The 24811-nt window shown below is 37.0% G+C and overlaps 1 protein-coding gene across 1 annotated transcript in view; it reads left to right on the top strand.

Annotated features, from left to right (window-relative positions):
- The window catches only part of PDE3A (phosphodiesterase 3A), a 314549-nt gene that overhangs the window by 284850 nt on the left and 4888 nt on the right, over positions 1-24811 (top strand). The window contains exons 9-15 of the mRNA XM_059402688.1: positions 1192-1329; positions 8425-8536; positions 14198-14311; positions 14452-14651; positions 16316-16519; positions 17198-17353; positions 19747-20002. Of these exons, the coding sequence (XP_059258671.1) occupies positions 1192-1329; positions 8425-8536; positions 14198-14311; positions 14452-14651; positions 16316-16519; positions 17198-17353; positions 19747-20002 (1180 nt within the window). The remainder of the gene's footprint in view (positions 1-1191; positions 1330-8424; positions 8537-14197; positions 14312-14451; positions 14652-16315; positions 16520-17197; positions 17354-19746; positions 20003-24811) is intronic.

Genomic DNA, 24811 nt, shown 5'->3' on the forward strand with positions numbered 1-24811 from the left:
AGTGATTACAGGTGCTTCTTAATCCTAGAATCTGAACGTGTTGTAGGTATGTCTAGGAAAAACTTATTTCATCCAGGGAAGCAATATTTTATAAGTATCAATCAACAAAAGTGACAAAAGTTGTCTTTGGGCATCTGCAATCTTTTTTTCTAGTACCTCCTTCAGTTAGAAAGTGTGCCAGTACTTATTTTCCTTATTATATTAAACTAGGTTTATACTGACACACTACCCATTAAAATAGCCTTTAATGAGAACTGACTTTGTGTGTTTATAGAGACCAATTTGAATGGATGAAAGTGTATATTTATGTCAGGTTAATTTCAGGGAGACAGCAAACAGAAAATAGTTGGCTCTCATGTAATTATCAATTGCTGCCATTATCATTCTTCATTTATCTGACTTACCATTTATACTTCTAAAGAGATTGCCAGATAAATTTGTATGTTTCCTAATTCTCATTATCTTTATTTATTTATTTATTTATTTATTTATTTTTGTAAGGGTACTCTTAAGAAGGTCCTCATTTTGGACCAATTAGAAAATGTCTTTACATTAATATAGTACATGATTCTTTGGAAACCATACATCACATGAATTAAATTAAAATCTAAGTTAAATGTGGCAGTTATCATCCCACAGGATCAATGCTGATTTTGAAGCAATAATATATATTAATTCAGCCAAGTAAAGTCGGGAGTGATTAACTCCTTCTCCCCACTCATGGGTTTCTTTTGAGAGTCCAGTGTAAGCCAGGAACCCTCCCAGAAAAATTTATGTAAACGCATAAAGAGATAAATTTACATAAGATTTCAGAGTGTCCTGAAGTCCTTGAATCTTTATTTAGGAACCCCACAGTAGGTAAATAGCAGATACATAAACTTATGAAAGAAACATCTTTTTTTTTTTTTTTTTTTTTTGGTAGCATATATGAACCAGCAATGGACAGGCACCTAATATGCAAAAGCCATGATAGGAAACAGCATTAGGCCCTTTCCTCCTTATGGTGCAATCAGTGTCTTGTTCATCTTGGTTTGTTTGTTTGTTTGTTTGTTTGTTTAAGGATCACTCATTTACCCTGAAGTTTTAAGTCATTTATTTTTGTAACCTCAGTTGTTGAGTTGAACTTATCAAAGCACAAATTGCTTTGTAGAAAAACTGCTTGTTCTTAAAATATTTTCATGTTCATCACAGGACAAGCCAATTCTTGCTCCTGAACCTCTTGTCATGGATAACTTGGACTCAATTATGGAGCAGCTAAATACTTGGAATTTTCCAATTTTCGATTTGGTGGAAAAAATAGGAAGAAAATGTGGCCGTATTCTTAGTCAGGTAAGGAATCTATTCATATGTTTGACTCTATTCATATGTTTGATTTTATGTATTTATTAGTGAGTGAGGGAGAGAGCACACAAGCAGAGGGAACAGCAAGGGGAGAGAGAAAGCAGACTCTGCACTGAGCAAGGAGCCCCCCCCGGAATTCCATCCCAGGACGTGGGATCATGACCTGAGCCAAAGGCAGACACTTAATAGACAGAGCCACCCAGGCACCCCAATATGTTTGACTTGAAATGTAGGAAAAAAACATCCCTTGGTTGGTTCAAGCTGTGTCCATGCTTGACACTGATGTGGGTACTGGGTGGAGAAAGGTTATTTTAAGTACCCAGTGTTCTCCAGATTCCTTCGTGTTGGGTTAACAAAGAAAGTTGGAACTGGAAGTGAGTGGAATACCATAGTATTCAATTAAAATATGTAATTTTTAAGACAAATCGGAAGAGAGCAGGGATACACCAGTAAGATGGAGAAATACATCTGAAATTTATAGAATTCAGCAAAAGCAAAGCTGATACAAGCCCTCACAAGAAGAAAGTTGCCAAATCGTATGCAGTAATTTCTTATGTGTAATTTTTTCCAATGACTATTTTTTAAAACTTTTTTTTGGGGGGGAAGGGCCAAAAGAGAGGCAGAATCTTTTTTTTTTTTTTTTAAAGATTTTATTTATTTATTTGAGAGAGAGACAGTGAGAGAGGACATGAGCGAGGAGAAGGTCAGAGGGAGAAGCAGACTTCCCATGGAGCTGGGAGCCTGATATGGGACTCGATCCTGGGACTCCAGGATCATGACCTGAGCCAAAGGCAGTCGTCCAACCAACTGAGCCACCCAGGCACCCCGAGGCAGAGAGAATCTTAACCAGGCTCCATGCCCAGTTCAGAGCCCAAGGTGGGACTCCATCTTATAACCTTGAGATTATGACATTCGCCAGATCAAGAGTGAAACACTTAACCAACTGAGCCACTCAGGCACCTTTAAAACTTTTGAATAGTATGGTGTTTAGGTCTTCCCAAAAGTAAGATGCTGTGCAGAAATACATTTCCTTCTATTGCTGTGAGAAACATATCAAATAGAGTTCTCTGTGTTTTAATGTAGAAAATACCTTTTTGTATCACAAGAAATACAGAATGGAAACTATTGCCACTCAAAGAGACTTTTTGTATTTTTTCCTTCAGCTAAACTACTTTCAAGGCTTCCCACACTTAAACTGTTAACCTGAGAGAGAAAGAAAACACAGAAATTAAAAATTTGAACATGTTTGTTCTCAATAAACAAAATACTGGATTTGCTCTATCATCAGACATCTATCAGAATACACACACATGTGGGAAGATGCAGTAATATCAGCTTATATAAAGATGTTTCAGGGTTGTTTTCATAGATGGAATAAATATCACTGCAGAGTAGCTGAAGACTGCCAAACTAACATAAGATTTAGGTGAGAATTCAAGACCCAGAGTTAAGTGGAGCCACGAACACTTCCCTGGAAAACACTAGAAGAGAAACCACTGTCACACTGATTTCTACTCCATGCATCAGAGACAGGCTTTCTTCAGACGTTCCAGCAAGTATTTAAGTGTAGGGCTTCAGGGTGAGGATTCCTGATCCGTGAAGGTTTGGAGGAGGAAGATGGAGGGGGCTTTTCCTCTGTTTCTCATTTGCACAAAGTATTAGTCTAATCTTCAAGAAGAAAAGTATGTCCCTCTGCCTTAAAGAGACTAATAGAGATATTAAATACAGGTGAAAATAATTACAATTCAACTTGCTACCTACAAAAGCAGTGTGCTAAAATGATTTATGGATTATGAAGCTCAAAATAATTACAAAGTCTGTATGACATGTAGTTGCCTCTTCTAGACTCTCCTGACCATGAACTCCTAAAGGACTGGGATGACAACGCTTGCACTTGTACTAGGAGTTAATGATCCCATTTTTCCTCTTTTTCCTTATCCTTGGTGCTAAGCAGCACCTTTTATGCTAGGTGACCTTTTTAAGTACTTCTTAATATTTAAGACTTATTTATTTATTTTAGAGAGGGTGAGTGGGCATGGGGGGCAGGGACAGAGGCAGTGGGAGAGAGAAACCCAAGCGGACTGTATGCTGAGCTTGTAGGACCTGAGCCAAGAGCAAGAGCTGGACACTTAACCGACTGCACCACCCAGGGACCCTAGGTGATCTTGAAGACAGGTGTAAGTGCCAGGGAATGGCCAGCAGTCCCTGTACCTGTGGCTGAAAGACTACTTCAAAACTTCGCTGTGAAAGAGAGGAGAAGGCAAAGGTGTCAATGATCAGAGATGAGGACCCTTTGCCTTTCTTTGCTCCCACTTTTATTGGTCCTTCAGGATAATCACAAATCCTCATTACTGTTTCTCAGGCCTGTGCTATGTGAGAAGTGGTCTTACTGAAACTGGGAAGATCTGTCTACGGGAGAGATAGGATATGCTAATCGGAATGTTCTGTGAGTTCTGCTAAACACAGCCTAAGGGACAATGCGTATATCTCTCAGATCTCAGAGAGGCTGTTTTGGGCTGAGAAAGCTTCAGGAAGGCAACTCCCTGTGGCTTTCCAACAGCAGGGGGTTCCTGTAGGCCTTAGCATTCCAAAGGCCCATGCCCATCCCGAAACCTTCTGTCGCCTCCAGGGGCCTCTATTATATTTTAGCGAGACAGGTATTATGGCTGATTTTGTGCTCTACATTAACTCCGACATATAAGGACAGCTGTTTTTATCCAGTCCACCCTAGCCTTAGATACAAAACTGGAAGGTTTTGTATCCCACTTTCTGAAAACACTTGCAGGCTATGTCTCTGAGGGAGTGATTTTACCTGGAAATACTCCTGTAATGGTGCCTGGAAAATAGGTGACAGACCCCTGGGAAGCCTTCTTTTTCCTTCACTGCAGAGTGTGGCTCCTAGGAGAAAAGGTTCACATTGTTTTGTATCAGATATGTATGTCACACACTCCCGGAAACCCTACAACTTGCTTCTCAAGTAACTTGGATGCAGATAGTTTAATCTCCGCTTTGCAGAAGAGGAAACTGAGGCTTAAAAGAGCATATACCGTTCATCTGAAGTGGTAGAGTAAATATCGGAGCAGACATAGCCATATTGAAAATCCATACTTTCGTCCTTCATTTACCCTCAGCTCTTTCTCCACTACCCCCGGCCCTGCCCCTGTAAAACATATTCCCTGATTCTGTCTTCAAACACTGAACCAGTTTCGGTGGGAAAGTAGTTACTGTTACTTTTAGCCCTAGTGACAGTGTAGCGAATACTGTTCCTCTACCAGCCTCCCCTTGAAGTTCTGGGAGCTGGGGGGTGTGGGCTTGTGAAACTTGATGGGCTGTTTCGCAAAATGTTTTCTAAGAGCCCTGGACCTGAGTACACAAGAGAAAGATTAGATATAATGAACAATTAAGTTGCAGTAAAATGCACTAATGTGTTTTTCTTCTAGTCACCTTCCAAAAAAGAAATACATAACTACATGAGCCTTAGTCATTCACTGTTTATCTTTCCAGTTTACAAAACATTGAACTTTGAGAAAATGCAGTTTTATTTGTCTTGCTGAGTAAAACTTTATGGGTTTTTCTCTTTGATTTGAGTTTATAAGCACAAAGTCATATTTTCACTGGGTGAAAGGCGTATTTTTTTCACCTTAGTAAGACTTTGGGACAGCTGAGATGAATTAACTTGAACATTCCGAGAAATCACCTTCTGGCTGAAACTACACAGAAAAAGTCTCACTTCAAAAGATTTTTAAAGAGACATATGTGCAATGGAAATGACTTTTCAGTCTCAGTATACTGACTGCCTTTTTGATGATTATCATGTTTATTTTAACAAATTTAAAAAGACATGGTTCAGATTTCAGAATAGTGCTTACTTTTCCTGGTTACCAATATTTACCTGGTTAATGGTATCTTTATTTGTGAGTTTAAATTATTGGTGGTTGATTTTATTTTTTAACAGCATGTTGGTAAAAGTACTCCTGTTTTAAAATCATACTCTAAAATATTCTGTCATCTTAATTTTTCCATTCATCTGTCATATGTTTAAGAGAATAGTAAGAAATTTAGGTCATTTGCAATCCTAATAACATTGTTTTTCAAATAATTGTGGTAGGATTTGAAGTAGTTTAGAGTACAAAATCTGAAGCCAAAGGCTTGGCTTAAATTCTGGTTCTGATAACGTTTGTTGTGTGATCTTGGACAAGTCACTGAAGTTACAAGTATAGTTAAATCCATTAGGTATTTATAAACAAGAATTCAAATATAGATCAAAGCAGTAGTAAAGAGGAAAAACCCCCCCCAAATAGCTTAAAATATTACAAAAACCATAAACTTCACTTTCTGTTGCCCCCCTACTTTTTTTTTGAGAGAGAGAGCAAACAGGGGAGATTTTGGAGGAGAGGGAGAGGGAAAGAGAGAGAACCTTAAGCTGGCTCCATGCTCAGCATGAGCCCAATGTTGGGCTCGGTCTCATAACCCTGAGATCATGACCTGAGGCAAAATCAAGAGTCAGATGCTTAACCAGCTGACTCACCCAGGTGCCCCTGTTGGATTTTTAAAGAGAGGATATGGGAATGGTATGTTAGACACAAAGAGGGTGAAACTTGCCATTCAGAATGGAGAAAAGTATACAGAAGTCCATGTACATAGTATATAATCTGTTCCCAACCTAGCAGCTCTGGTGATCCTTTTAAAACATAAGTCAAATAAGGGCATCTGGGTGGTACAGTAGGAAAGCGTCTGACTTCGGCTCAGGTCATGACCCTAGGGCCTAATGGAGCCCTGCATTGGGCTCCATGCTCAGCTGGGCGTCTGCTTATCCCTCTGCCTCTGCCCCTCCCTCCACTTAGGCTCCCTTTCTCTCTCTGTCTTTCAAATAAATAAATAAAATCCTAAAAAGAAAAAAAAAAGTAAGATAAAGTTACTTCCCTATTCCCATATCTTCAGCAGCTTCCTACCTACTTAGAGCAAAAGTCTTACAATGATCAATTTGGCTGTCAGATCCCAAGATTGCACCCTGCCCCATCCCACTGTGTTATTGCAAACTTAAATTCTACTCCTGTCCTCATTCATTCTGTTTTAGCTACACTGGCCTTCTTGCTATTTCTTGAGTATAGCAGACATACCTCAGGGCCTTTTGCATAGGCCTTTTTCTCCATATGGAAAACCTCTTTTCTCAGATAGCCATGTACCTCAGTCTACATCTCCTTCAGTTCGTTGCTCAGATATCACCTGGATATGCCTACTCTATCCACCAAACTTAAAAAGAAAAAAGCAAATTCTATAGCTTCCCTGTGTTCCCAGTCCTCTAGCCTGTTCTCCTTTTTCTTCTTCTATAGTACTTACTACTCCTTTTATAGTATATACCTTACTTATTACATCTGTTATGTACTGCCCTCCCCTGCTAGACTCTAAGCTCCCTGAAGGAAGAGATCTTTGTTTTGTTCCCCTGTATATATGACTCATACAGAGCAGTGTCTGGAACATGGTAGGCACTCAGAAGTTGTATGCTGAATGAGTAACTCTCCTTTGTAGTTATGTCAGCCTAAATAGGTATAATGAGGCAAACTCAAACTTGTAAAAAGATGAGTTTATTCAGGAATAGCAGAACTGCAGTTTAGGATGTGCAAACTATGGTGAATCTCTTCAGGGTTTGGGTTTGGCTATAATTATGGGCAGGGAATGTAAAGAAGGGATAGTTCAGTTAGAGTCTGTTAAAGTCAAAACCAAATGGAGACCAGGTTTGAACTTCCCTGAGCAGACAAAACCAGAAACAAAGCTCAAGTCCGCTTAGTTTGGAAGACCAGCCCAATCTGGATGGTTTCTTGTTCATGCTTCTGGAAACCGTGTAAATACAACTTCCCAAGGTTGATATGAAGCAACTCCTCTTCAACCCCCTATCATTTAAGAAAATTCCAATGTTATCACTTCTCTAAAAATCAGTCATTTACAGGAAATCAGTCTCTTGGTCCTTGAGCTTTATTTTTCTGAGGACACATGGTGAGATTATTTTGTTTTATATCCTCTGATTTCATTTTAGATAGAAATTCCATTATAGTTCTCTATATAGGTGTATATATGTCTACATGCATATATAGATATATGTGATAAACACTGAGTACATAATTAAAGGAATATCACTGAATTTAAATAGATTCAAAGTCAGTAAAAAAAGATAGGAATTTAGCTATGAAATGGCAGATCAAAGATGGAGAGGAAATATTTCAAGACAACTTTGAGAAGAGATGCAGATAATAAAAATGATGACTATTTCTTAAAGTTTCCTGAGGTAGAGCCAACACTGTGCCTTTGTGACATGGAGTAAGCTACTTGACATGGTGCTATACTCTGTTCTGACATGTGAATAAGCATTTCTCTCCCTAGTACCTTCTTCTGTGCCTTTATTAGTTTTTTCTCCATCATTTGCTCATCAAATATGCCAATCATAGGTGTAGGTGTTCACTGGATTTGGGTCACCAGAGCTGTGAATGCAATTGGACGAGAATGTATACTTGGAGGAGAAAGAGAAGATAAGCTAGGAAAAAAATAATTTAGATGTTGTTATTTATACTGCATTAGAATAAATCAGTTTTCTCTATATAGTTAGTCAAAGTAACTGTTTTTCTCTCTCTCATAATTCTTTCCCTTTACTCTTCATTCAGTAAGGTACAACTCTGAATCCTTTATCCTCTTCTTTTTTCTTTAAGAAAAAATTGGACCAAACTAAGGCTTTTTTCCTTATTTATTAGTGCTTGTAGTATGCACTATACAAGGAGGAATTAAGAAGGATTCTCTAGCAGTTGATAGCACACAGTGGAGTGCCTTGATATGTTTCTGTAGTGTATACTGTTGTTTGGGTTGTTTTCTTGGTTGAATGTCCACACCTTTAAAAGCAGATTAAATACCCCTTGAGGTCAGGGGCTACAGGGGCTAGACACACAGAGTTCTTCAGTACTTACTTGACTTACTGTTCCCTGTAAGTTCTCTGCTGGCCAGGAATTATTTGTTTTATTTATTTTTTTTTTTTCCTTTTGTGTCTGGTACATACCGAGGGATGTTTTTTATAAAGCTTTGTCTTTCTCTTTATAGGTATCATACAGACTTTTTGAAGACATGGGCCTTTTTGAAGCTTTCAAAATTCCAGTTAGGGAATTTATGAATTATTTTCATGCTTTGGAGATTGGATACAGGGAAATTCCTTGTAAGTATAAGTTATATGTGAAATAATACTTTTCGAATCTGCCAAATTTGCTCTGGGTAGTGGGATATTGAACCACTGGCAGATAGCAGAGAACTGTACATGGTAAACACTGGATGTGACCTCGACCAGGAGATTACAGCCTGTTTCAGAGATCCGGTCCCTTCACCTCTCTGCTGTCAAAGACTGTGGGTCTTACTTCACCTCTACATGCCTCATTTCTTAATCTGTAAAATGGGGATCATAATATCTTTGAGGATTATAATAGCTTTGTAGGATTGTTATGAGGATAACATGAGGTTATAAATCTGAAGGAGTGATAATAGTTCCTTCACAGTAAGCCAGTTTAAGTGTGTGGTCCATAAATAATTAAATGTTAAATTTATTGCTCATTTTATAATACACTCCTTTTATTGGATGAGTTTAACCTTTCTTCTGGCATCTGTAGAGTTAATTCATGAAGGCTTGGAAGTTTTTTCAGTATAAGAAAGACCTGGCTGGGGGTGGAGGGATGGGAGGGTGATGGTCTAATTAATAGAATAGAAAAAAAGAGACACCTCAAAGGGGGTTGCGAAGAAATTACTAGAAGTATTTTAAAAGTCAGATAAATGTGAAGACCAAAGGAAGAGACACAAGCAAGGGTTCCAATTAGTGAACTTAAAAGACTGTGAAGGTAATTTTGTCATTTATGATACAAAATTGGAACAGAGAGGAGATGTTGAATTTTCAATATGGAGCATTTCTGGTATCACCTGAACACGTGAGTAGAATCATCCTACATGCTACAGAATATATGGAACTGAAGAAAATGTCCAAAAATCCAGTCAGAGAAGTTTGTAGAATGTGCAGAAGTCATGTGGTACTTTTAGAAAATAAATGCATAGCAAGAGAAGTAGTCAGACATACATTGGTTGAAGCATACCTTAGAAATGCGTCGTTCGAATCATGCTTTAACTTGTAAGTTTTAAATTTGCTTTTATACACCTTAGACTTCAAAACCCCATGTCTTTTTCTAATAGTAAACAGCTGATGTTAAATAAAAATTCTATGGAGACACATAAAGTAGAGGTATTTCCAGAAAGGGATAGTATATTAAACTAATGATCCATTATTAACATACTATTTTTCAAAACGCCATCCATCTGCTACATTGGAATGAAAATACACAGCTGATGGCATGTGATAGGAGAAGATAATGAAGAATTGGATCTAGAAATTAAATTTGTTGGAGACTATGGGACCAAAATGCAGACAAGACAAGAGGGTGGGTGTAGACAAGAGAGAAACTTAAGAGCACTGGGTCCCTTGGGAAAGTCTGGGCAGTAGGGCCATGGAAATAGAGACAAAAAAGGGGCAGTTTGAAAGAATCTCAAGATAAGCCTTGCTTTCTTAATACCATTTTCCCAGGGCACACCCTGGTTAGATGCCAGTGATTGATGTAAGTGTTACTGAGTTTTCAACAGCTAGTCATCAGACTAAATTTACAAATTGTTCTATTTCCAAATGTATTTTAGTGACATAATCAGCTATAGCCAAGTCTATTAAGTACCAGTTGATGTAACTACTAACTTTTCTCTAGGCAGTATGTCATAAAATCTTAGGGAAAGTCGACCAGTATTTAAGTGTAAAAAGAAGTTTCCAGATTCTAAATTTTATGTATTAATTTTATTATTTTATTACTTATGTTTATATTTTCTCATTTTACAACTGAATAGATGTTTCTTTTTTCTGAAATAGTGGCTTCTTCATTTCATATGAAAAGAATTTAACAAATTATTTTTATTTTTTATTTTTATTATAGCATAATAAACTTGTTCTATTATAACGTAATAAGCTTGTTCTATTAGGAACCCTAGACATTTTTTGTAAAGGGAATTCATTTACAGAAGTTTTAGCTTGACTGGTGATCACTTTTATTTTATTTTTAAAGATTTTATTTATTTATTTGACAGAGATCACAAGTAGGCAGGGAAAGGAGGAAGCAGGCCTCCCGCTAAGCAGAGAGCCTGATGTGAGGCTTGATCCCAGGACCCTGGGATCATGACCAGAGCCAAAAGCAGACACTTTAACCCACTGAGCCACCCAGGTCCCCCTGGTAATCCCTTTTAAATAGTAATTCCTTGCATGTGGTAGTATTATAAATTTAGACTAATATAGGTATTTATTAAAAGTGTTATTTATCATTAATTTTAATTATCATACACAAATATTTCTTATATGTCTCCTTAATTTAGTATCTACTCCTAGAGGATAATATTTCTAATAGCTCTATCTAAATAAACCCATATGTAAATGAAAATCCCAAGTATCTAAAATGGGATTAGATTAACTTTAATAGGACAATGACCTAAAATATTAGAAACTAAATTTTATTAACTTCTAAGCACACTTTTAACAATTTTTAAGAGATAAAGACTTTTAAATTCGTACGCAGAGCCCTTACTAAAATTTGAGAAATCTAGATGTAAAAATGGACACAGGTAGGTAGGTAGATATTTCATGGAGTAGCAGTGGACGAAGTATAAATATAGGCAATTCACTGATAGAACTATGATGCTGAATATATATTTGTTCAATAAAGGTTAGGATAAATTAAGGTATACTTGATACTCAGTTGCACAGAGAAATAAATAATGTTCATTGTTGTTCACAGTCCCTTTCAGTTGGGCATACTGGCAAGTAAAGAAGAGAAATTGTTAGGTCTTATCCATTCGTGAATTCAAAGTTAGTTTTGAGGGTGCTTTTTCCATTTTCAGAGACCTTCATCACTGAAGTACATTCTTCCTAACACCTCTCATTCTTGTTATTGAAGCTGGAGAAGTGGGTAGAATGGCGGCCGTGAGAATAATCTTGGTCCGTCTGTGTGTAGTTCAGTTCAGTTAAGCTGTGTGTCACGTGCCCACCAGTGTGAAAGCTAGATGCTGAGGGGGCGTGGGAGAAGCTGGAAAGGTACAACTATGACAGTATTTGCTATAAGCCAAAGGGAAAAAAATATTTAAATTGTCACTTTTCTTCTTTAACACTTTCCTAAAGAAGCATAGAAAGAATTTTCAATTGAAAGTCTATAGGTCTAAAAATCTATACATTTTACATATAACTCCCACCCTCCAATTGAAGCTCACTTCAATTCTGTGCTTGAGGGATAGGGAGAAAGTTGAGAAAAACAAGTGTATTGAGACAGAGGTGGGGAGCTGGGCAGGCTATGGGAATGAGACAGGGCATGAATGAGTGATGGTAATTACTTGCACACAGTAATTTTCCCAGCTTTCTGCAAAGGAGGAGGAAAGACCTCAACTCAGAAGCTCTCCCCCAGCCTATCCCCTAATGGTGGCAGTGGCGGCATTTTCTTCCTCTAGCAGGTCATCTCTGCCTTCTCCCTCCCCCAGGGGTTTAGCATACCTTTTATTTTAGCTCTTCAATTCTTAACAAATCCAGCATTGATCTTGGAAGAAAACCAGTGATCTGTGCTAACTCACTGTCTTGTCCAAAAACAATCATTTTTTTTTCATTTTTTTTTAAAGATTTTATTTATTTATTCAAGAGAGAGAGAGAGAGAGAGAGAGAGTGGTCACTTGCTTGAGCATGAAAGGGAGAGAGCAGCAGAGGGGAGAGGGAGAAGCAGGCTTCCTGCTGAGCAGAGAGCTCTGCACAGAGCTGGACCCCAGGACTCCTGGGATCATGACCTGAGCCCAAGGCAGATGGTTAACCAAGTGAGTCACCAGGCGACCCAGCAGCATGCATTTTACGTGAATTATATTTAGATTAGTTGCAAGCTTACTCTGTGTCAGGAATTTAAAAATATGTTTTCTTCTGTAATTCTCACAAATGTACTGTGAAATAAGGCACTACTTTTTAATATGCCTTTATTTTTAAAATTACAAGATGAGTTGTGAGCAGCTCACTCGAGCTCACATGGGTAATAGATCTTAGAACAGAGACAAATTCAGATCTGTCCTAAATCCAGACACTTAGCATGACGAGTTTGGTAATGGCACAGGTATGGATCTAAAATGTTTGGTCTTGGATGACTTGAGATAGTCTATACACAGAGATACAGACTCCAATTTCAATGAAATTGTTCTTTGGATGATTAGGTAATATCAGTATTCTCCTCTGGCAATGACAGGGCATGGGGTTTGCCATTTCCTCCTTTGGAGCCTTGGATGTCTGTTATAAGCACATCCTCTCAAGTCCTTACAAGGCCCCTCTGCTGAAATGCTGGGGGTTTACATAAAATTTAGCTACATATCATCACTTAAAGATTGACTCTTAAGAGTTCCTGGAAATGTAGGGAAATAAGCACCATCTACCTACATCCCCCTGTATGCCATGAACGCCAAAAATGTTAGTTTTTTCTGGGGCACCTGGATGGCTCAGTTACGTGTCTGCCTTCTCAGGTCATGATCCTGGGGCCCTGGGATCAAGTCCTGCTCCAGGTTCCCTGCTCAGCAAGGAGTCTGCTTTTCCCTCTCCCTCTGCCCCTCCACCAACTTGGGCTCCTGAGAGGGCTGTCTTTCTCTCTCTTTCTCAAATAAATAAAATCTTTAAAAGAAAAAGAAGGTAAAGAAAAAAATAAAAGAAAAAGAAAAAATGTTCATTTTTTTCTTTCTTCTCTGACCAGGGTCCGGATGTTTTCCCCAATTTCCATTATCATTCTTACTGTTCTCTTCTCTTTTCTCTTTTATCTGTTGAGTATTATTCAGAGATGTGATCTACTATATTGGATGATACTGTATTATGGTTGGTCATTAGAAATAGAGTATGTAAAGTTAGCATACTTAGGATAATGTATAGCAATCAATGAAATATTCTGAAGGGCCAGTAAACAAGAGAAGAACTTGGAAGAACTGCACCAGAAAAAGGTGAGCTGAGAGCACACCATGCCTTTGGTCTTGGTTCAGTAGATGCCGAACTGCAGGTATAGAATATACCCCCTTTCCATGGTAATGACCTTTAACTAGAGGATTTGGTTTTCTCGTAAATTTTGCTCTTCTAAATGACTCAACTCCCTACATTAATGTACAAAAAAGTTTTTATTTTTCTCTTCAGGTATTTCCTAGAGCTGTGTTCCCAAATTAGAATTTTTAGATCAGAGAATATCATTGATTGTGGTTTTCAGTTTTGCTTTGTGAATTTAACCTATATTCAGAAGATATATTGTTAATTTTTACCAGTGTTTTAAATTTTTGCAAAAGAATCCTACTTTGTTTTATTCAGATTATATTTGTATGCTACTTAGCAGAGATGAATATTAGGTTGTACAGACCATTGGTCTGACCTAATTGAAGTATGTCATGCATCTTTCTGGTCCTCTGCATAATCTTATATAGGAGCATGGAAATAAATATGACGGTAAACATTGCAGTGATTGCACTTAGTGAGCTTTCTATAGATGTTCGGTTTCTTCCAGACACAGATTTTTCCACTTCAGACATCTGCATGCATAATCAATGTAATGTGTGCTTCCTCCCAACCCTCATTGCTATGGCTATTATGGAGTCTTGGAAGAGTAATCGAAGAGTATTTGTCCTAGAACATTTGGCTGCCTTTCACTGGGGTATTCAAATGTTAAGACTAAACTGTTTATCCAGTAGGTGGCACTCTTAGTCCTTGGACCCCAAAGTTCACCAATGAATGACTGTTCTTCCTTTGCACTGGTTACAGATCATAACAGAATCCATGCCACTGATGTGTTACATGCTGTGTGGTACCTTACTACCCAGCCAATTCCAGGCCACTCCACTGTAATTAATGATCCCGGGTCAGCAAGTGATTCAGGTGCGTATTAAGTGCATCTGTGCTCCCTTGTTGCGGGTGGGGAGTGGAGAGAAGCTTTTCCTTAATAAAGGAAGTCAAGACAGATAGTACCAGTTTAATACTTTTTAAAATTTTCTATTACTTTCATTTTCTCTTCTCAGATTCTGACAGTGGATTTACTCATGGACATATGGGATATGTCTTCTCAAAAATGTATAACGTGCCTGATGATAAATACGGATGTCTGTCTGGGAATATCCCTGCCTTAGAGTTAATGGCATTGTATGTGGCTGCAGCCATGCATGATTATGATCACCCAGGAAGGACAAATGCTTTCCTGGTTGCAACTAGTGCTCCTCAGGTAAATCTTTCCATTTTGATGTGAAGAAATAATTTGCTTGAGAGATTTTTCCAAAGGTAATTAATTTTATAAGTTTGACTTATAATAAGGAACAGATGAATATGAGCCCAACTATATTTAGCCCTAGGATAGAATTTGTGGAGACCAAGCTAATTTTGAAAAGATATCATATTTGTTCCAAGATATTAATGGCAGGCTTGCAACTTTATTACCCGTGGGAATCCCATCTCAGTTTTCTTCTAAAGAAGAAAAACTAGTTAAATCCATATTAATGAACCTTCTCAACAAAGAAAATCCAACCTATACAAAAGTCCCTTTTTGAAAAGATTGGAGAACCAGATCTTTCTTGGACTTTTAATTATGTAAGTCGTCATTGTATATAAAACCCATTCCTTTGAAATACATTTATTATAACAACCATGATACTTATGACATTTGGTTAGTAGGATTTAAACATCAACTTACTTCATTCATTTGAGGGATTTTTTATTTTTTACCTGAACATAGTATTCCAAAAACAATAACTTTAAAGAAGTCCATTTTCATATATACTTAAATTTAGGTCAAAAATTAATCACTGAGTATCTTGGCATCTCCATCTATGTAATTAAACCCAGTAAGTTTCTCTTTGATTTAATTAGCTGTGTCTCTGTTACTAAGTGTTCTGAGATCCTGTTTTTCTTTCTAGAGGATCTAGAAGCCAATCTGGTCTCATACTTACTTTTTTTCTTATTTGCTTTTTGTCTCTACTAAACTCCCATCCATTTCCACCTGTCTTATAGACTAGACTAGAATTTTCCTCTAATCTATATACAATAAAAGTATCCTGAATTTTTTCCCCAACTATCTACTTTAGCTTATTTCAGCATGTCCTTCATACTCCAGAATTATTTTTCTTAAAGGTGGGCAAATCCTTTTGCCAGCACCGTTTAGCATTCATATTTTCCTTCACATGTATGCATTTTTACTTAGTACAATTGAAATTTTCATGTGCTTTGTTTTTCCTTTTTATCCTTATGCCTTCTTTTTTCCTGTATTTTCTGTCTACCACACTAGTGTTCAAGCAGTGTTTAGGTAACTTCTTTTATAGTGTCCCTCAGCATTATTAGAGAATTCCTGCAAATAGATATTTATTGTACACCTTTACTTCCTAGTTGGAGGGTGATATCTTCTATGGATATTTGTGGGATGAGAATTTTTAAATTATGAGCCTCTCAGGGAATCCATTCCTATTTATTAGTTATACATGCTTAAGGAAAGGTAATTCTTATTCTAGATGCAGAAATTAACTGAGTCACCTCAGAGGGATTTTAATATATTTGGATTTTTTTAATAGTTAAATTTCTGTGCAGACAAATCTGATAAAAGCTAACTCTAAGCCCCTCATTTGCAAGAATTTGGAATAAAGTTTCAAGGAAATGAAATTCACCTTACAAAGAAAGGAAATTTTAACCAAGAAAAGTAATCAACAGCCAATGTAATTACGTTATGGAATTCTTAATAACCAACAGTCACAAGATTACATTTCTATGTCCTGTGAAAAAAGAGGATCCTGAAAGCTTTGCCTATTCTTATGTATTTTTATGATTTGGGGTTTTTTTGTTTTTTGTTTTTTGTTTTTAATTTAAAAGTTAAGCCATTCAGTCTTCGCCCTCTTTGCCTAGGCGGTGCTCTATAACGATCGTTCAGTTTTGGAGAATCATCACGCAGCTGCTGCATGGAATCTTTTCATGTCCCGGCCAGAGTACAACTTCTTAGTTAATCTTGACCATGTGGAATTTAAGCATTTTCGTTTTCTTGTCATTGAAGCAATTCTGGCCACTGACCTGAAGAAACACTTTGATTTTGTAGCCAAATTTAATGCCAAGGTAACTAGATTTGTACCAGTCTTCATTTTATGACCATATTGAAAGATGTCATGGAATCAAAGTGTGGAACAAAACTTACTGCTCTCACCTCTTATATGTCAACTGTGAAAATGAAATGCAATAGAATGTTTAACCAGAAGCAGATATACGGGGCTTGGTCCCAATCTAGAAATCTGAGATGTTGAGGTGCTACCTATATATTATACTTTGTGCTGCAAAGAAGTAAAATTCTCTCTGTCATTGGGTTTTTTGTTCAATTTTATTTGCCCTCATCTCTGTGGTATACTAACATAATTTGTCTGGAAGTAGAAAAGGTCAAAACCCTGAAACAAAATTTCATACATCAAACATAAATACCCAAATGTTAACTTAAAAAAATTTCTTATCATTTGTAGCTGTATTGATTTACTAATCATTGGTAATAAATGCTAATTTTAAATAGCATTTATTTTCAGTTCCATAATTTAACAATCACTTTATGCATCATTTAAAATTTTATTTTTCTGATGAGCTGTTTTACTATTACATAAGCCAGTAGCATTTTAAATAGCTAAGAAGTTCCTCCTTTCTTGGTATTCTGATCTCTACATGTTAATATAATAAATATTGTATTGTTTATTTTGTCCAACTTTTGCTTTCATTGAGGCAAACCACATTTTACCTTTGCCCCTCAAACAGGTGAATGATGATGTTGGAATAGATTGGACCAATGAAAATGATCGCCTCCTGGTTTGCCAAATGTGTATAAAGTTGGCTGATATCAATGGGCCAGCTAAATGCAAAGAGCTCCATCTTCAGTGGACAGAGGGTATTGTCAATGAATTTTATGAACAGGTAACCAATTGTTTATCTTAATTTATAATAGGCTGCTCATGAATTCACAAAAGCTTGCAAAAGCTGTAAAAGTGTTATCAGTCTCTTTTATATTCATATTAACATCAGAAAACTAAAAACTCTAAGATAAAGTTATTTGCAAGTATTATAGGGAGTGGAGGTGAGGGCAGAAGAAGATGAAATAATGAAATGACCGGACACATTAGGAAGATCATTGACATATTGTTTCTTTTTTAAAAATAAATTTATTACAATTGAAGCTCATTTACATTTATATAAATGAATGTACATCAGATTAAGTTCATTGACTTTTAATATTCAATAACAGCAGTGTCTGAAAAATCTTTATAAATAGGCATTTTATTTGAGATGATAATGTGAGAGTAAACACTCTACCGAAGAATCTTCCACAGAAACACTGATCAGATTATATATGAAGCATTGTTTTGAGTACTGTGATCTGTTCTCTTAAGAGGATTCCGGAAGTGGTGGAGAATGGGTAAAGGACAGGAATCAGTAGCATAATTTGACATGATGAGGGTTGCTAGAGGGGTGTTGGGTGGGGGGATGGGCTAAATGGGTGATGGGCATTAAGGAGGGCACTTGGTGTAATGAGCACTGGGTGTTATATGCAACTTATGAATCATGAAATTCTCCCCCTGAAACTAATAATACAGTATATGTTAACTAAATTGTATTTAAATAAAATTAAAAAAAAAAAAGTGAAGATCATTTCCCTGTGTGGTGGGGAAAATGGAGGTGTCACAGTAACTGTCTTCAGATACTTTAAAGACTGACATACAAATTTAGGATTAAGTGCATCATATGTTGCAGAGATAAAAGTAAATGTCACTTAGCACAGGATTTGATTTATAAGAAACATTAGATTTCTTTCTGCTTCCCTAAAAAGAGTATAAATATAACCAGTCTATACAAGTTATAGAAGGATTGATTTCAAGACAATGTGAGAAAGAAATATGTATTATAAAGGCATCCAGAAATAAGATGAGGTGACTTTTTAAATAATAAATTGACTATCACTGGATATACTTGAAGAGGGATTAGAAAGAACTTTTGTGGGTTTTATAGATAGGACTCATACATAGGTTAAAAGGTTTGTACTTCCTAGAAAATAATATATTGCCTATTCTAGAAATGATATTAACTCATAATCAATCCCCAAGTACTGAAATACCAAAAAAAAAAAAAAAAAAAGTGGGGGGCACACCTGGGTGGCTTAGTCAGTTAAGTGTCTGCTTTCGGCTCAGGTCATGATCCCAGGGTCTTGGGATTCAGTCCATGTTGGGCTCCCTGCTCAGTGGGGAGCCCACTTCTTCTCCCTCTGCCCCTCCTCCCATTGTTTTTTTTTTTTCTCCTCTCTCTCTCTAATAAATAAATAAAAATCTTAAAATAAAAAATAAAGAAAATTTAAAAATGCAAAAAAAATAAAGGAAAAGGATAACCCAGTTATAATAATTCTACTACATAGACATAACGATTGTTGGTATTTCAGTATATTTCCTTTGTTAATTTTGCTAGGTGACTACTGGTTTACAGTCTGTTATTTTTTTCCAGAAAGATTTGAAGTATTTCAAAATAAAAACACTTACACAGTAGTACTATTAAACATGTTGACAAGTCAGATTATCAGAAATCATGTGATCACAGAAGATAAAATTCAACCAAAAGCTGAGATAAGGTGGCATCTTTAATTGAGCAATAAATTATTCTAAGCTTTACTAGCAGCCAAGGTAAAAGGAAAAAAAGTGATAGATTATGTTTTTTTTTTTTTCATAATTATTCCCAGCATTGCATTTTGAGTACATTTATAGCCTAATAGAGAAAGGCGTGACATGATAAGAAATACCATGTACTAAGACATTAGACCATTTCTTCTGTTGCCCCTTGATCAAAAGCCAAAACCTCAAGATCACAAAAGTGGTAAATGGCAACAAAACATTTCTACAGGGATCTCAGCAATTTGGGTAGAATCCTTTAGCAGTCAAGTAAAAGAGGGAGTTCACACATGAGTGTCTGGGTTCTTACGTAATTGCAGATTTTAGGTGCCAAGTGAATGCTGACTCTACTAGTATTTTATTTTATTATATTTTATTTTTTATTTATTTATTTTTTTAAAAAGATTTTATTTATTTATTTGACAGACAGAGATCACAAGTAGGCAGAGAGGCAGGCAGAGAGAGAGGAGGAAGTAGGCTCCCTGCCGAGCAGAAAGCCCGATGTGGGACTTGATCCCAGGACCCTGAGATCATGACCTGAGCCGAAGGCAGCGGCTTAACCCACTGAGCCACCCAGGCGCCCCTCTACTAGTATTTTAAACTTTCCATGTCATGTATCTTTTTGGTTGACCCTTCATGATAAATTCCTATTTCTAGGGTGATGAAGAGGCCAGCCTTGGGTTACCAATAAGCCCCTTCATGGACCGTTCTGCTCCTCAGTTGGCCAATCTTCAGGAATCCTTCATCTCTCACATTGTGGGTCCTCTGTGCAACTCCTATGATTCAGCAGGACTAATGCCAGGGAAATGGGTGGAAGATAGTGATGAGTCAGGAGATACTGATGACCCAGAAGAAGAAGAGGAGGAGGAAGCACCAAACGAAGAGGAAACCTGTGAAAATAATGAAACTCCAAGTAAGTTTTATGAAATCTATTTCTAGGGTGTTTTTTCTAAGTTTCTTTTTTTTAACATAGGTTCAGATAAGTCTTGAGCTTCTCGAGAAGTACATAGTTTGTGTCCAGATACCATCTTCATCCGATTGTGTAAAACCTCCCTTCCCTAATATAATAATAGAAGTTATAGACTATGGAATCTATTATAATACCGCATTCATATAAAGATACAGCCTCTGTTATGAAGTAAAAAGAAATTAAACAGTTGGAGCCTGTCCTTCAGAATATCTTAATGATTTAGAGATGAGAGGAGTTTCAGATACCCTATAGAGCAACCACACACTTATGTTGGTTTAGTTGGAGGAAAGCCGTGTGAAGTGGTAAGAGTTAGCTATCACACATTCATGTAACAAATATTTATTAAGCATCTACTTTGTGCCAGGCATTCTTCCAAGTACTGAAGATAGAGCCATGAGCAGATCAGACAAAATATAAATAAATTGTTGCCCATTTAAATGACTTTTAGTGGAGTACATAAACACTAAGCAAGACCAATTGGTAAGTCTTTGACATGTGAGATACTGATAAATGCTAGAGCTTTAAAAAAAAAAAAAAATGGAAGAGGGATATGAAATATTGCAGAGAAAGGTTAAAATTTTAGATAAGGTAGCCACAGATGGGCTAAATAAAAATGATTAAAAAAAAAAAAAGACTGAGAGATTTGGGGGAATTATCCATGGAAGTATAGGAAAAAGTGTGCCAAGAAAGAGAGAAAAGCAAACTGTGTAAAGGTCCTGAGGTGGGCGTTGGCTAGGTGTTGAAGCATGGGCTGGGCTGGGGTGGCTGAGAGGAAAGGTAGTGAGGGAGCAGCAGGAGAGAGGCAGTGGGGAGCCAGATGATGGAGGGCGTGAGGGTAGGGCTCTGTAGGGCACTGTATGGAGTTTGGCTCTTAACTCTGAGTAAGATGGGAAGCTGTCTGTGATTTTGTGCAGAACAGTTAGCTGATTCAGCTTACATTTTAAATGGGTTTCCTCAGCTGCTGTACTGAGAATACCTTGAGTTTAGGGTAGAACAAGGGTAATAAGTTAAGAGGCTATTGCAATTATCCAAGTGAGAAAGGAATGTGGCTTTGAACAGGACAGAGCAGTAGTGTTTATGATGATGAAAAGTGTTTCCATCTGGTCTCTCATTTGGAGCACATGATGTAGCCAGTTTACATGATGGCTACATGAGTTTATCTGACTGTAAAAAGAGATTTTTTTTTCTTCTCATCTTGAAATATTCTTTGATATTTCTCCTGTCATAGGGAGGAGACCCAAACAGCATAATTAGTAAAGCCCATAACTCTTACAGTGCTATTGCACAAATACTGTTCTTGCATTCACGAAAACATAGTATGTGATATATATGTGCCTTCAGAAAGAATGTGCAGTCATATTTTTTCGAAGTACTTATCCAAAATATTACCAAAGAGACATATTCTCATCATCTGTTTTCTATTTTTTAGCACAGTCAGGAAAATTCATGACTCAGTTCATCTCAGCCATCCAGTAAATGCAGTTTAACATGGGTGGTGACCCATTTGCCCTCACATAAGTACTCTGCTGTAAGCTTACCAAGATAGGGAGATCTTTATTAAGTATAAACTGATGAGGGTTTTGCAGTTTTGATTCTAGGTCAAATTTTTGCCCAAGTTCTGTGTCCTATATATTAACTTTGGTACAGAATAAGGAAAAAGTCAAAAGTTGTTTTCCTTCAATATTCTATTATTGAAGTAATTATATTTTATTTCTCTGGTGCTTATAAAAAAGGTTTCCATTAGCAATTTGGGGCTAGTCCTGAGATTCAGAGTTTGGAACCAAGATTGGGATTCATGGCTTATTTTTTCATTTGCTCATTTAATAAACATGTATTGGTTTTCTTTTTCCCTTTTTCCCTTTTTTTTTTTTTTAACTTGTTTTCATTTCAGAGACCTGTAGTTTGCTGTTTAAGGAAAGGACGGGGTTTTTTGGGTTTGGGTTTGGGTTTTTTTTTTTGAATGAGTGACATTAGAAAGTGTTGTCAGCTTAGCCTCTTGGAAAAGCCTTGTTCCCATGGGCACTCAATGATTGCTATTTGAACTCAAACACATCGAAAAAGCACACACATAATACAGTCATCAGGAATCAAAGGACACAGGCCAAGAGATTTTACAGGCTCAACTTGTCAACATTGGCTAAAGCAACAAACGCGACAACCAGATATTCAATTACTTTTCCGTTCTGTGGGGTTTAGTTGCCATACTGACTTCCAGATTCTGCTCTCCAGACCAAGCCCTCCAAACTCTACTGCTGTAGAATCCTAGTAATTTTAATTCTGTAATCATATTGACTGAGATGGTTAACTTGATTTAGCCTGAAACTTAGGTTTCAGAAAAAATTTAGATTAAATATGCACTGATAATTTCAGCAATTTGCAAAACTTGGAGATCTCCCAGGAAACACAGAATTAAATGTTTCAATATGGTATCCTAGGGAAAGAAGGCTTTTTCCCAACCTCATAATTAAATCTGAAAGATTCCTACAGCGAACTAAGAGGTTTCTAATGAAGTACTAAGCTGCATTTAGAATTTGAGCAATGAAAGGCTCTTTGTTCTCATTTCAAAAGGTTCCAGTGCTGAACAATTTGGCTTCCAATACAGGCATGCTTTAGACCACCTGCAGACTCTAATCTACGCAAATTTATTTGGTACAAACTTTCTTCTACGTCACCTTATTCAGTTTAATTCCAGAGAGGTTTATTGCTAACGTTTAACAGCATTAATAAGAGAACAGCTGTTCTCATAGGGGCTGCCCTGAAAGGAAAAGGAGAAAAATTGAGCTTTTGTTACCTCTTCCCTATGAATACACTGCGTGAATGTGTACAGCAGTCAGATGGAGTGACCACCTTGGGCAGTAGCGTTAATCGTATCACTGTGATTCAGATCTATCCTTCAGCCAGTACTCACGTGTAACTCTCTTGATTCAAAGGAATAGGTTAAAAACTACATTAACATTTAAAAATTTCTCAACAGAAACTGATTTGTACCTGACTCCAATAAAAACAAAGTAGAAATAAGCAAGTAGATGGCTTTGGTAGAAGAGTAATTTTATAAATGTGCTTTTAAAAATCTAATGTAGGGGTGCCTGGGAGGCTCAGTTGGTTGAGCACCTGACTCTTGATTTTAGCACAGACCATGAATTCAGGGTCGTGGGATCGAGCCCCGATTCCCTCTCTCCCTCTGGCCCTCCTTCCCTCTCTTTAATAGTTAAAAAAAGGAAAAGAAAAAAAACAACAACCTAATGTAGTAGTAATATATCTTACTGATTTTTATAGGAATAACTCAGATTTTTTAAAATTTAGTGTATGCGTGTGTGTGTGTGTGTGTCTATGCTTATTAAGAACCTTTCAAATGAAGAAATTGATGTCATGCTCCAGGACCCTATGACCTTCTGCCGTATGCATGCCCTTCACTCTGCCTGGAATGCTGCCCACACCTTTTTCACCTACTGTATTTAATTTTCAAAATTTACATCTCACCTCAAGTGTCCTATCCTTTGAAAAAATCTTACCTGTTCCCTCGCAGATTGAGTCGTGTGTTGCCATGGTTTGATGTGTCAGAGAGAAATTGCACTGCGCACTTATTAAAAGTGTCAGAAAAGACTTTATTCAAGATTATTGCAATAAGGAAGAGAGATTAAATTCAACTCCATTGAAACTAAGGCAGGAGGATATTTAAGCACTAGTGTGAGTTTGTGAAAATCCAGGATAGGACCTTAGAGGGATGTTGGTCAATATGATAGAGCCATCTGTGTTTGCTAATTGGTACTTGGTGAAGTTGGACACTTCCTCTCCCATGGAGACTTGAATTAGGGACCCTGTTTTTTTCAATGATTTCATTTCAAAGGAATCACACCCAGGTACGTGGGAGACATGTTCTTGGATTGTAAAACTAGGTAGAAGCTGGGAGAAGATTTATATTACACAGGAGCAGAGAAGGTATTTGCACTTTCAACTCTTAGCAAGTAAATGCTATAAGAAAAGGGAAGTCAGAGACCTATAATCTGGAAGAAACCAATCTAAAGTTTAGTCAAGCTGAGGGGAACATTAAGCCCATCTTGATCATATGCATACATTGTCGTAAAACACAAATACAACATGTGTGTTTCATTTTTTGTCTTCTTTGCCCTCTCCCCTATAAACTGTAAGCTCCCTTAAGGCAAGCTCTGGACTAATCAGTCTTTGTGTCCATAGCATCCAGAAAATTGCTTGCCAATTAATGAGTGGTCGATATAAGTTTGATTGGTGGGTTTATCTCATAAATAAAATAATGAATACAGTAAATTGTTTTATAAATTTTTGCTTATGACTCTGCTTGTATCCCTTCCCCCAGCATTATTTCAGCTTAATAATTTTGTTTTGTGTCTGCATGGTTCAAAAGTAATTCAAGATGATTTAATTTAAGGTCCTTTTATTTGATCTGTATTTTTAAATCAATCTTATCCTGTAAAATGCAAGAAATTTTTGTGGTATTTTAAAATAAAGCTGTTGAAGGAATCACTAGTACTTCCACAAAAATTTTGCTGGACGGCCTCCGAGAGATCTAGTTCTTTTGGTACACCGCAGAGCAAATGGATTTTTTTTTTCCTATCGTTATTCTTTTTTTCTTCTATTATTTCTTCTTCCCCCCTCCTCCTGATTATACATTGTGAATCATTGCTACTTTATTAAGTAAGCCCACATATCCCTGCTGACCATCCTGGAAACTTGTACTGTTACTGTTACCTCTTAACATAGTCTCTATTAGATCAG

Source organism: Mustela nigripes, chromosome 6 (assembly GCF_022355385.1).
Source record: "Mustela nigripes isolate SB6536 chromosome 6, MUSNIG.SB6536, whole genome shotgun sequence".
Taxonomy (NCBI): domain Eukaryota; kingdom Metazoa; phylum Chordata; class Mammalia; order Carnivora; family Mustelidae; genus Mustela; species Mustela nigripes.